The 13,852-nt window shown below is 46.1% G+C and overlaps 1 protein-coding gene across 1 annotated transcript in view; it reads left to right on the top strand.

Moving 5' to 3' along the window:
- Positions 1-13,852, top strand: part of Pacs1 (phosphofurin acidic cluster sorting protein 1) — a 129,622-nt gene that overhangs the window by 103,825 nt on the left and 11,945 nt on the right. The window contains exons 5-11 of the mRNA XM_051145876.1: positions 2,675-2,819; positions 3,630-3,721; positions 3,803-3,883; positions 6,242-6,301; positions 7,068-7,228; positions 7,346-7,439; positions 11,952-12,032. Of these exons, the coding sequence (XP_051001833.1) occupies positions 2,675-2,819; positions 3,630-3,721; positions 3,803-3,883; positions 6,242-6,301; positions 7,068-7,228; positions 7,346-7,439; positions 11,952-12,032 (714 nt within the window). The remainder of the gene's footprint in view (positions 1-2,674; positions 2,820-3,629; positions 3,722-3,802; positions 3,884-6,241; positions 6,302-7,067; positions 7,229-7,345; positions 7,440-11,951; positions 12,033-13,852) is intronic.

The following is a 13,852-nucleotide window of genomic DNA, read 5'->3' as shown; positions in this document are numbered from 1 at the left end:
ACCTTCCCATGTAACTGGTGCTGGAAGTGCACCACCAGGACCAGCTCGAACTTTAGTGTGTGTGTGTGTGTGTGTGTGTGTTGATTTTAAATTAGTTATAGTAAGAATAATGCAAAACATTCTCATAAGCCAGATTCACCCGAATGCTCACCTTGATAACATAGTACTGTGGTTATATGGTCTCTCTTTATATGGCGGCTGTTGTTTTGCAGGGTTTTCTTCAAACATTTTGACAGTTGCAGGCATGAAGCCCTGTTATTCGTTATTCATTAATACTATACTATGTTAATTTCCTAAGCATGAGAACACTGTCCTACCTAAGCCTCATGCCCCCATCTCAGTCAGGATATTGACACTAATACAAGGTTCTACCTTACCCACAGTCCCCAGCCTCTTGGTACAGAATGTCTCAGTGACCTTCCCAAGACCCGTGAGCAGATCTGTGAGTCAGCTGTTCCTTTCTTTGGCCTCTCTCAGTCTCTGTTGGTCTCTATATTCTCCTTGACTTTTGTGATCATGATGTGGGTTCCTTTGTTTTTTAAAGATAGGATTTCTTTATGGAGCCCTGGCTGTCTTAGAACTTGCTCTGTAGAGACAAGGCTGGCCTGGAACTCAAAGATTAGTCTGCCTTTACCTCCCAGTGCTGGGATTAAAGGTGTGCACCACCACCACCTGGCTTTGATGTAGATTCCGGAAAATACAGGCTGGTTACTTTATCAAGTACTTCTCAGTCTGGGTTTACCGGTCATTTGTCTAAATTAGGTTCAATTTGTGCATTTTTGGCAAAATGGCTATCACAGCACTCTTCTTCCCAACACAGTATGGGTCGCACAGTATGTATGAGAGAGAGTGGATATATGTGGGTGTTATGTGTATGAATATGGACATAAACATGCTGTGGCATACATGTGGAGATGAGATGACAACTTGAGGTGTCAGTTTGTGCTTTCTAGCTTGTTTGAAACAGGGTCCTCTGGTCCTTTGCTTCCAGGGATATTCCTATTTCCACTTCCTATCTCAGTATCAGGCCCTCTAGCATTACAGATGCATGCTACTGTCAAACTACTGCATCTGTCTTTACTCAGGTTCTGAGGACACAAACGTATGTTCTCACACTTATATGGCAAACACTTTACCCACTGTAACATTTCCCTAGCCCCAATCTATTAATGATCTTGGCCTGAATTAGTTACTATTTTGACACTTGTCAAACTGCGAACCTCTAAATTAGCTATCATTTCTGTATGGGTCAGTTGGTAAATAGAGCATTCCTTTCTTCTTCCGCTTACCAATTGCTCAGCTTATTTTTATCAGTTATGGGCTGTAGGTCCTTATTTTATTTGATGAGGTTTAGTCATAAATATATAACGTATATAATATATATTTTCATATATTTCTATTTGATATAGTGTGTGTGTGTGTGTATAGTTTTTTGAAACAGGATTTCTCTGCAGTCTTGGTTGTCCTGGACTCACTTTGAGGACCAGGCTGTCCTCGAACTCACAGAGATCCGCCTGCCTCTGCCTCCCAAGTGCTGGGATTAAAGGCGTCCACCACCACCACCACCACCACCGGCTTTTTAAAGATTTATTTGTTTATTATATATACAGTGTTCTACCTGCATGTACATCTGCAGGCAAGCAGAGGACATCAGATCACATTATAGATGGTTGTGAGCCACCATGTGGTTGCTGGGAATTGAGCTCAGGACCTTTGGAAGAACAGACAGTGCTCTTAACCTCGGAGCCATCTCTCCAGCCCCATAATGCTCTGGTTTTACCAATAAGAGCCCCTCCAAGCTGTCTTCTGTGTCCTTTTTGGCCATTTACTTTCTGGTACATAATACCTCAACCTTATTTCCTGGGATGAGCTGATTTTCTGAAGCTCCTGGGGTGTTTTAGTAGAGAATAGTACTTTAAAAGTCTGATAGGGGCCAGGCCTGGTGGTGGAGGTGGTGGTGGTGGTGGTGGAGGAGGTGGTGGTGGTGGAGGAGGTGGTGGAAGTGGTGATGGTGGTGGAGGTGGTGGTGGAGGTGGTGATGGTGGTGGAGGTGGTGGTGGTGGTGGTGGTGGTGGTAGTGGTGGTGGTGGAGGTGGTGGTGGTGGAGGTGGTGGTGGTGGAGGTGGTGGTGATGGTGGTGGTGGTGGAGGAGGTGGTGGTGGTGGAGGAGGTGGTGGAGGTGGTGATGGTGGTGGTGGTGGTGATGGTGGTGGAGGTGGTGGTGGTGGTGGTGGAGGTGGAGGTGGTGGTGGTGGAGGTGGTGGTGGTGGTGGTGGTAGTAGTCAAAAAAAAAATCTCTGTAAGTTGTTTTTTTTTTTTTAATTCTGTGTATGGAGGGTGTACTCTGTGCAGGTGAGTGCAGGTATCTAAGGAGCCAGAAGAGAATGCTGCATCACTTGGGCCTAGATTTACAAGTCATTATAAGCCATCCAGTGTGGGTGCTGGAAGCAGAACTCGGGACTGCTACAAGAGTTATAGGCACTCTGAACTACTGAGATAGTTTATAAGCAAGCCCATGAAAGCAGTAGGGAAGGCAGTACACAGAGACTCAGAAGTGAGAAGTAAGCTACACTAACAAATGCCATTGACATTGGCTTGCATGTCCTTGGATTGATGGTAGTGACCTCCTCCCTATGGCTGGGTAAGGTATGTGTGCTGTATTCTTTGCTCACAGGTGATGCAACACCCTAACGAAGGTGCTTTGGTGCTTGGCCTGCACAGCAATGTAAAGGATGTCTCTGTGCCTGTGGCAGAAATAAAAATCTACTCTTTATCCAGCCAGCCCATTGACCATGAAGGAATCAAGTCTAAGCTGTCTGGTAGGTGTATGCAGTGGGACTGGAGAGGTGGCTCAGTGGCGTATAGCACTTATTGCTGTATTCCAGAGGATCTGGGTTTGACTCCTAGCATCCACATGGTAGCCCCCAACCATCTATAACTCCAGTTCCTAGGGATTTGACATTCATTTCTGACATCTGAGGGCGTCAGGCACACATGTGGTACACAAGTATACATGCAAGCAAAACACTCATGCACATAAATGTTTTTAAAAATAATTTTTATATATGTGTATAGATACACACACACACACACACACACACACACACACACACACACACACAGTGGTTTTAGGTACTGTAGACAACAAGGTAACCAGTACACAGACTTGGGAAAGCTGACCAAAACATTTATGAAATGTTGAGGCAAGATAAGCTTAGAAGTAGGGCGTGATGGCGCACGCCTTTAATCCAAGCACAGCACTCAGGAGGCAGAGGCAGGGGGATCCCTGTGAGTTCAAGGCCAGCCTGGCCTACAAAGAGAGTCCAGGACAGCCAAGGCTACACAGAGAGACCCTGACTTGAAGAAAGAAAAAAAAAAAAGATCAACTCAGAGAGCCCTGGAAGTAATGTGTAGCCATGAACTCCATGTGGCCCTTCCCTCTCCAACCCAAATTTGTTGATTCCTGTCCTTCAGAATCACTTATGGTGGTTGGGGAGTTACCTCAGTGGTAGAACGCTTGCCTAGCAAGTGCAAGGCCTAGGTTTGGTCCTCAGCTCTAGGGGGGAAAAAAGACAAAATAACAGAATCACTTAGGAAGATGAACGTTCCTAACGGGTTGTATGTTCTAGATCGCTCCCCAGATATTGACAACTACTCTGAAGAAGAGGAAGAAAGCTTCTCCTCAGAACAGGAAGGCAGTGATGACCCGTTGCATGGGCAGGTAAATTCGTATGGCTCCGTCGTTAAGTGTGTAAGAGGTTCCTGGAATTTCCCAGCCTCATTCTGTGTCCTACCCACTCAGGACCTATTCTATGAAGATGAGGATCTTCGGAAAGTAAAGAAGACACGGAGGAAACTGACCTCAACCTCAGCCATCACTAGGGTAAGCCACCCAGGCTCAGGGCAGGGCGCAGCACAGACTCTCAGTCTAACATAGGTGGAGAGTGAGTGGTACATTAAGACGCTGTGGATTTTTTGAAAAACCTTCTACTTGGAGTCACACCCTCACTATTCTGAAACATCCCAGAGCCTATACTACCACCTGTGAAGAGTCACTGTGTTAGGAACCCCTGTGTTACACAGGATGTTATAGGCTATAGATTGTGCAAAATAAAAACGAGGCTATAACCATTTTCCTAGAATTGGAAAAAATCCAAATATTTCTTTAAGGAGTACAGTGCCTCAGCCCTTTTCTCTCTAGGTGATTGCTTCAAGTGATGCACTGTGCACTGGAGAGTGGAGCTCTCAAGAGTACTGCTGTGTTAGACGAGTGCTTGAGAACTGTAGAATCTCTGGGTTTGACAAGGATCCGTTATATTAGGTAGAGTTCTTTTTTTTTTTTTTTTTTTTTTTTTTTTTTTTTTTTTTTTTTTTGGTTTTTCGAGACAGGATTTCTCTGTGTAGCCTTGGCCATCCTGGACTCACTTTGTAGACCAGGCTGGCCTCGAACTCACAGCAATCCGCCTGCCTCTAGGTAGAGTTCTTACCTGGGGTGTACACCCTGCAGTCAGCAGTGTTTGGATTATGTCTCCTAACTAAGATTCCTGAGCCTATATTAAAATTGGAGTCCTGGACTGAGAAGCTAAACCCTGAGCACTTCTGTGGCCTCTGGCTGACCTGGAGCCCCGGTCAGAAGTACCAAGGCGTCTAGGAGGAGAAAGTCCGTTTGATTCTGGTGCTCTCAAGTGTAGGGCCAGTCTGGGGACTGATACCCTGAAAGTGAGGTTTTCTTCTCGTTTGGAGTGAAATTAAGGCCAGCCCTTTCAAATGTGTGTCCTGGTCTGCCCCGTTACAGCATACTCACCCTCTGCAGTCAAGGTTTATGAGACCGATGAGAAAACCAACAAGACTGCAACCCTGATTTCCCCTTTTCATCAGTGACTCAGGAACATAAAAGTTGCTTGCTTTCCCCCCTGGTTTTCAAGCTCTATAGGGAATATAGGTCCCCAGAACCTAGCCTTTTCTTTTCTGGACTCTGAGAAGGAAGGCAGTTGTAGGATTCTCCTTGTTCCTGCTTCATCTTCTGAGCCTTTATCTTTTCCTGCTCTGCAATCATAAAGAGGCCCTATTTTCTCCCCAAAAGATGCTTTCTGGGTTTCCTAAGTCCCCTCTCCTGTGGCCTTTTCCATAGCATTGCCCAGTGTATAAGCAGAGATCAGTGACACTGCCCACCTCCCAGAGGCGTGCTGGAAGCTGCAGGCACTTCCCAGCTGTGTTTGCCAACATGTGCTGGTAATGGTCTCTTTCTGTCCGTGTATGCTCCGCTTTCCTCACCAAGAGCACTTTGTTCTCAGCAATGGCCTTGTGGTGTCTTAACTTCTCTGTTGATATAAACTTGAGTTTCTTCCTTGTTGGTCCTGCTCTTCCTACTACTATTTTTGTATTATTTATTTAGTATTTATATACAGTGTTCTGCCTGTGTGTACACCTGCACACCGGAAGAGGGCACCAGATCTCATTATAGATGGTTATAAGCCACCATGTGGTTGCTGGGAATTGAACTCAGGACCTTTGGAAGAACAGCCAGTGCTCTTAACCTCTGAGCCATCTCTCCAGCCCCTCCTACTACTCTTATTCTTAGGTACAAATCAGTCCTTTCTAACTCCTACATGAGAAGTATGTGTAACCACAACCTAAGCCTGCCTGGAGCCAAGGCAGAACAAGAGACGGGGTTAGGGCGCCTAGGGTGGGCTATCAGAGAGCTCCGGTGTCTAGAAACCCAGACTTACCTCAACAAATAACTGACACAGCAGGAAGACTGGGTGCTATAAAGCAGAGCTTTGCATAGGGACAAGGACGACAGCAAGGAAGAGTGGCCAGTGCGCATTGCAGGTGAGGGGGCAGAGATGGCGAGACTCCAGGCATAATCTGGTAGTTAGGTAGTTGGTGGTGCTGCTACCCAAGATGATTGCGTAAGAAGAGGACAAATGCCATCCTGAGATGTTGAGCATAGAGGTGCCTGACAGAGAAGAACATGGGTTAGAGGTGCACCTCTGCAAATCATGGGGTGCAGTGGAGGCTTGGGGACATGAGAGTTCTGCTGAGCTACCCAGGGCTCTGGGAACTACACCATCATTTACCTGTCTTTCTAGAGAGTTTTTCAGTGCAAATGCAACTACTATATCTGTCAGCTATTTTATCTTCCCTCGGTTCCTTGTGAGGGTAAGGTCCTGACACACCCTAGAGAATTGACCACAAGTAAATGTAACTTGTGAACAGTTTGTATATTTTGTCCCCACAGCAACCTAACATCAAACAGAAGTTTGTGGCGCTCCTGAAACGATTCAAAGTTTCCGATGAGGTATGACCCTTACTTCCAGTTGCGCTCCTAGGCCTCATGTAAGCCACTAGGAATCAGGACTGTGGTCATGATTCCTGCCCCTTGGCACGCATAGCACAGCCCAGGAGAGAGGCATCTGAAGAAGAGCATTACGTTTCTTGAAGACAAAACGAGGGCGTCACACGAAGAGTGCGGTTTCATGATACGTAGAAATACTTAGCATAGTCATATACAATTATAATACTTCTCTTATAGGGAAGCAATGATAAATCTAGCTGTTGTTTAACATTTCCTCATAGGCGTTACAGTGAATGACGGCCCAAGTGTGACATGTCCCCATTGACCACCTCTGGATAGAAATCCCCTAGACCCCAGAGGTCCTAGCTTCAGTCACATAGGTTTCTAAGTAAGCTAAAAGTGAATAAAGATAGAAAATTTTGAGAAAGGGTCTTTGTCCCACTCTTGGCTGCAAATAAAAGCAGCTTGCACCTGGATTTGAAGGACAGAGCAGAAGATGGGCTGAGTTTTCTTGTGTCATTCCTCCGGGAGCACATGAGCACTTTCTTGTCCTCCTGGTGCCAGCCTTGGTGTGGATGTTGATGTAACTGAGGGAAAGCAGTCCTACTACACCCTTGCTCTGAGAGTCGGACCATACAAGGACACAAAGGTTACTCTAGCGTGACTCTGTGTGGTGTCCCTCTAGAAGGAATACTGAGAGCACTAGTTGTCAGATGGCCTAGACGACAGGGGAGAATTCCAGATTCACAGGGCTTTGCTTCCCTCACAGGTGGGCTTTGGGCTAGAGCACGTGTCACGGGAGCAGATCCGGGAGGTGGAGGAGGACCTGGATGAGCTGTACGACAGTCTGGAGATGTACAACCCCAGCGACAGCGGCCCTGAGATGGAGGAGACGGAGAGCATCCTCAGCACCCCAAAGCCCAAGCTCAAGTGAGGCCCAGAGCTGTTCCTAGGTTTTCCCACCATCACGGTGTCCCTTGCTTCCTCTCTCACACTTCGTTCAGGATTTCAGTGGCCACTGACTCCAGCTGTGCTTCTTTGCTGCAGGCCGTTCTTTGAGGGAATGTCGCAGTCCAGCTCACAGACAGAGATTGGCAGCCTCAACAGCAAGGGCAGCCTCGGAAAAGACACCACCAGCCCTGTGAGCAAACCGACTATGAAACGGGATGGGAGAGGGACCTGGCATGTTGGCTTCTCACTCTGAGCCCTTTGCTTCGCAGACTGCCACTCCTTTTGTGGCCTACAGAGTGGCTTCAGTCTTGCCCCTCTGAGCCTGGCTGAGAGCTTCACAATCCAAGAGTAAAGTGTTCTTTTACAGGGTGGGGCTGGGGCGATGGCTCAGTGGTTATGAGCACTGTCTGCTCTTCCAGAGGTCCTGAGTTCAATTCCCAGCAACCACATGGTGGCCATAGCTATCTGTAATGAGATCTGTTTTCCCATTCTGATGTATGTGAAGACAGAGCAACCCTATACATAAAACACATGAATAAATAATTTTTTAAAAAGATAGAGGGATCTGTCCAGAAAACAGTAAGTGGCCTTTGCTGGATGGAGAACTCAGAGGAGAGCAATACCTCAGCAGAATGTACAATTTAGTAAGCAGGTTTCAATTTACCTGCTGAGCAGGAGCGAGCTGTCGGCTGTGGCTTCCAGCAGCTGGTCATAAAAGCTGTTTGTACCTGTGCTCACAGCTCTAGGGAGCAGTCACCATTTATTGTTTTAGAACTAAGCGATGGTGTGCTGTTTATGGCCATATTTTTTTTGTTAATGAGAGAAACTGAAGTTCTCCAGTTTTTGCTGCGCTGTCATTTGTGCACAGGGGAGAATACACATCGCACCCTACAGTGGCTATTAGCTGTGAGGGGATGAGCTTAAGGTGCCAGGCACTCCATCTGTTGAAAAGCAGTCTAAGGCTGGCTAGGCACCTGTCCTGTATGCGCCTTCTGAGGCATCTCAACGACCTTTCTCCCTTCTGCCACCAGATGGTGCCGTATCCCAGCTTATCTCCCTTCATTATTAAGGAGCAGCTGGCAACCAAGCCCACCACAAACCCTAGTGAGGACGTGAATGAAGGAAAACCATAGTCCATGGTACCCTTTGGAGAAGCTTCAGCCTGCAACTTGCAAACCCACATTCCCAGCCCCTTTCAAGCATGTTCGTGATGATTCATGCTGCCAAGGAGTCAGCATTTAGTGTGCTGCTAACATTGGGGCAAGGCTCAGAACAGCTTTTCCTTACAGGGAGCTGCCAGATGGTCCTACAGAAAGCCTCTGTCCATGTGGATAAATGATTGACCACTAGAGTCACTCAGAGTAACATCTGCAGGAAGAAACCCAGAGCCTGCTTAGGCGAGGACCACTGTCCGTGCTCTGTGAATGATGGACAATGTGCCACTGTCACAGTGTGTCAGTAGGGGTTAGCCAAGCCAGGGACCATGAAGCAGTAAGCATAGAGCATGGCACACATTGACCGGTCAGTAAATGCCCATGCCTTCCGAATCAGCAAGGCGAGCTATTTCATACGGTAGTGGGGGGCCAGGGTTTCTACATCAGCAGAAGTTGGCCCAGCTTGTTTAATGGGCCTGTGATTTGGCAAAAACAAATAAGCCAGGTATGGTTTTAACCCCAGTACTTGAGAGGCAAGGCAGACAGATGTCAGTGAGTTTGAGGCCAGCCTGGTCTACTTAGCAAGACCCTAGCTCAAACAGACAAACAACAAACAAGCCGCGGGGTAGGGGGAGCCCTTAACTGTGAAGTTTTCAGAACTCCATCTTCCCACTGACTTGCTTCGTCTCAAGGCTGTTTCCTCATCTGCAAAGCCTACCTCATCTAAAAGCCATGTGGAAATGCTGCAAGATCCTGTCGGCCAGGCTCTAGCAGAGTGTGTGCTGGTTGATAAACCTATAACAAGTACAGTTCCTTAGCATATTAGTCCCAAAATTGATAGACTATGAATGTCGTCTACGCCAGTCCTTCAAACTCTGGTTCCCTTGGCTAGACCTCAGATTTGCTTTCTTGTTTCCCAGTTGAGATTTCTATTTTGAAGAGCCCATATGTCTTAGTGTGGGTGTAGAACTGTGGAATCCTTTAGTATGAAGGCACTTCGGGATGCTGGAACAGGGCTGTGCTCCTAACATGGAGTGCTTCGGGTAGGGCCGGAGGTGTGATTGTAGGATCGAGGGGCTTGGAAGCTTCCCGTCCTTGTTTTGCTAAGTACTTCACTTTTATTTTGTTTGGTTTGGTTTGGTTTTTTGAGATGGGATCTTACTGTGTAGCTCTGCCTGTCCTGGAACTCACTCTGTAGACCAGGTTGGCTTTGAACTCACAGAGATCCAGCTGCCTCTGCCTCACAAGTGCTGGCATCAAAGGTGGACACCACCACCACCCAGCTTGTTGTTGTTTTTTTGTTTTTTGTTTTGTTTTGTTTCCTTTTGAGGTATAGGCGTTAGAAACCAGGGCTTTGTCTATGCTAAGAAGTCTACCAGTGAGAGATGTCACTGGCCTTGTTAATGTAATTTTTCTTTTCTTTCTTTCTTTCTTTCTTTCTTTCTTTTTTTTTTTTTTTTGAGTGTTCTGTCTGTCTGTATGTGCACCACATGCATGCCTGGTGTCTGCAGAGGTCAGAAGGAGGTGTGGGATCCCCTAGAATTGGAGTTACAGGTGCTTGGTAACCACCATATGGGTGTCAGGAATAATCCTGAACCTGGACCCTCTGAAAACAGCAAGTATTCTTATCCCCTGAGCCAGTTCTCCAGACTCGTGGGTTTCTCTTAATCTTCCATTTCTAGGCTCCAAATTTTTAGAGAATCAAGTTTTTTACTAGAACCAGAAAGGATTCCTGCTAATACAAATTGTAACCATTGTTGAGTTTTCTCAAGACTCAAAACACATAGTGGTAATGCAATTTGTCTGTCTGTGCTGGTAAGAGTAAAGCCTACTAGCGCTTCAGGACACCTGCTTAAGACACAGCTCAGACTGCCTGCTGCTGCTGGAAGTCACTATTTTCACCACGCTGTCAGAAATGGTGTTAGAGACTAGTGCTTCACATAACACACATGCACATGCTAGGGTGGTTGAGCTACAACGCCAGCCCAGCCCTTCAGATATCAGTGGAGCAGGAACAGAAGCTTCAAGAGTCAGGACTTTGTTCCAATCTGTCTTTGTCACATCCTTAATACAGCTCCTGTAGGAGTGCAGAAGTACATCTCCCCCTAAATGCTGCCATCCTTCTGTGAAAACAACGCTGCAGCTGTCTCAGGGCTTGCAAGCCACACTATCTTAAAACCACCCAGTGGAAGTTCACGCTGAGCTCCCTGAGCGAGCGTTTACCCTAGGTCCTAGGTTTTTCTGGGATTCTAAACTGTTAACGTTGGTTAATCAGTATCGTGTAAATGGACTAGCTATACAATCTGGAGGCAGCCTGTACTGTGTGGCTGTGAGTCATTACACAGGTCCTGAAGTCCCTGCCTCTAGCTCACGTGTATCCAATTTGACTGGCAGATGGCTTTAAGCAGTGAGTCTGCACGAGGGATGGTTTGCCTCTCAGAAAACATTTGTCGTTGGTTGGAGAAATTTTAGCCCAACAGGAAGGGCTACTACTAGCATCCAGAGAGTCAAGGCCAGGAGTGCTGCTAATACCCTGTAGTGCACAGGTGACACAGCTCTAAATGTTAGGGCAGTGGAAAACCCTGGCTTGGAGCATGGCATAGGGAGGCTGCTTTTGTAGTCCTCAGTGGCATCCTGAACTTAGCTAGACAGGTGAGCCTATTGAGTTTTGAGGCTGCCTGGTCTACAGAGCAAACTCCAGAACAGCCGGGGCTGCACAGTAAAGCCCTGTCTAGAGAAAACAAAAAATAAATAATGATTTTTAAAACACTTATTATTTATTTATTTATTTTGGTTTTTTTTGAGACAGGGTTTCTCTGTGTAGCCTTGACTGTCCTGGACTCATTTTGTAGTCCAGGCTAGCCTTGAACTCACAGCGATCCACCTGCCTCTGCCTCCCGAGTGCTGGGATTAAAGGTGTGCGCCACCACACCCGGCTAAAACACTTATTTTTAGTTAGGTATGTGTTTGTATTTGAGTGTGATTACCTTCAGGGCTAGAAGAGGTGTTAGATCCCCTTGGCCTGGAGTTACAGGCAGTTGTAAATTCCCTGATGTGGATACTGGGAATCAAACCCAGGTTTTCTGCAGGAGCAGCAAGTTCTCACTGAGCCACCTTGAGACAGGGTTTCTCTGTGTAGCCTTAGCTGACCTAGACTTACTATGTAGACCAGGCTGGCCTTGAACTCACATTGATCCACCTGCCTCTGCCTCCTGAGTGCTGGGATTAAAGGTGTGCACCACTACACCCTGCTTACTTATGATTTCTTGAAGCAAACAAACTGGCTTTTTCTGAGGCTTCATTTTCACACACAAAAAAATCCCACCCTGCCCCCTCACAAAAGATGAAAGCCCTAAAGGCTGTATGAAGTTGAAAATGAAATAAAAGTATTTTAAGCTTTTTGGGAGAACCTAATAAAATAAGTTAGAGTACTAGTTACTTAGATTAGGGGTGATTGTTGTTGTCGTCGTCATCATTGTCATCATCATTATTACTATTATTATTGTTGTTGTTGTTATTATTATTACTATTATTATTATTATTTACAGATGGAATTGGCTGCTTTAGAAAAAGTCAAATCTACTTGGATTAAAAGCCAAGATGACAGTTTGCCTGAAGCAGACACTTTAGTAAGTATGGTTTAGTCTGCTTAGATCATTTCATATTATTTTTCTACCTTTAAAAATATAGGAAAAAGCCAGGTATAGTAATGCACACATGTAATCAAGAGGCAGAGGCAGGGGGGATCTCTGTGAGTTCAAGTTCAGCCTGGTCCACACAAGCCAGCTAAGGCACCATAACGAAACACTATTTAAAAGTAGATAGGGGTGTGTGTGTGTGTGTGTGTGTGTGTTCTCTCTCTCTCTCTCTCTCTCTCTCTCTCTCTCTCTCTCTCAGGAGCACACAGGGGCAGGGCTTTGGGGCGTGGGGGCAGATTCCTTTTAGATAGCTGTTCAGGATACCTTGGAAATGTTGCCTTAATCTATGGGCTTGTGAATTTACTGTTTACTTTCCCCTCAAATCCTTACCCATGAAATGGAACCCATTTTAGAAACCAAGTCCTCCCCAGATTAGTAAACCAGAAATGTCCCATTCTGCCCTAAATAGAACTGACAAATGTTAGTTTGTATTTCTCATTGTCGCCCTCATTCTCTTGTGACAATGTCCACTGTCTTGGCCTGCAAAGCTGTCCCTGTCCCCATCTCCGTTGCCTTCTCAGTATCCAGGAAGTCAACCGCATTAAGTCTCTGAGGATCACTGGTTGACTTCTCTTCCCAAGAGATGCTTATGACTAGGACTGCAAGCCAAGGCTTCATGAGGTAGAATTGAGTCAGTTGGGCACCCTCTCATAAGGCCTTAACTGCTCACTGTGCACCTACTAATCCAGAACACAGAGAATGCAAAGATGACATCTAGGCCCCTCTCCAAGGGCATCCACCTGTGTAGCCCTGGATAAGGTTCAATGGAGGTCCTGGGATGCAGACTGAGGAGAGGACTTCTGAGGCAGGAAGCTTAACACAGGATGGGAAGGAAAAGAAACTTTACAAAAATGCCATCTGGGGCATTGGCCACGTGGCAAGACCTTCTAGTAGTTCAGTTGAGTTCAATTAGGACTGAATTGTTGCCTATAGTAAATATCCACTACATTGCTTATGTGGAAAATGATAAAGCATTAGGTTTATCCAAGATTAAAACCTACTGTGCCATTGTTTCACCATTCACTAATAATTAAAATAAACCCCTGACTTTTCCCATTGCTTGCCATACTATACATAACCAATACAGTGATCTTTCCAAAATGAAATTTCAATCATCACTTCCTGATTCGGACTCTCCAGTGACTGACCAAATCTCAGACTAAATCTTAATTCATCATCCAGGAAAGATGGCAGGTACCCAAAGCATGTCTGCCATAGGATTTTTCTTTTCCACAAGGAAGTCAGGATACTTGATAACTGTGGGAGTTGGAAAAGGCAGGTGGTGTTTCAGGTACACCAGAGTGTTCTGTCCTGACCCATCTAATGGCTCCTGGGGCTCTATTTATATTAACATTCAGTTCAGGCTGGGAATGTGGCCCAATGGTAGACTCTTTTCTAGTATGTTTGAGGTCTTGCATTCCATCCCTAGCACATACAAATTCAGATTTGGGGCTAGGGATATAACTCAGTTTGGTAGAGCGCCTGTCTAACATGCATAGCCCTAGCACTGCGTAAAACTGGATGCAGCAGCACAGGCCTGCCATCCCAGCACACGGGCTCGGAGGTTTAGAGCCGCATTAGGCCATGTGTGGCTTTATCTCAAGTTTTTTTTTTTTTTTTTCTTTAAGTTTGTATTTTAGGCCAGGCATGGTAGCACAACGCCTGTTATCCCAGCACTCAGGAGGCAGAGGCAGGCGGATCTCTGTGAGTTTGAGGCCAGCCTGGTCAACAAAGTGAATCCAAAATGGCCA

Source organism: Acomys russatus, chromosome 5 (assembly GCF_903995435.1).
Source record: "Acomys russatus chromosome 5, mAcoRus1.1, whole genome shotgun sequence".
NCBI classification, from domain to species: Eukaryota; Metazoa; Chordata; class Mammalia; order Rodentia; family Muridae; genus Acomys; species Acomys russatus.
This window is presented reverse-complemented; position numbering and strand designations above follow the sequence as displayed.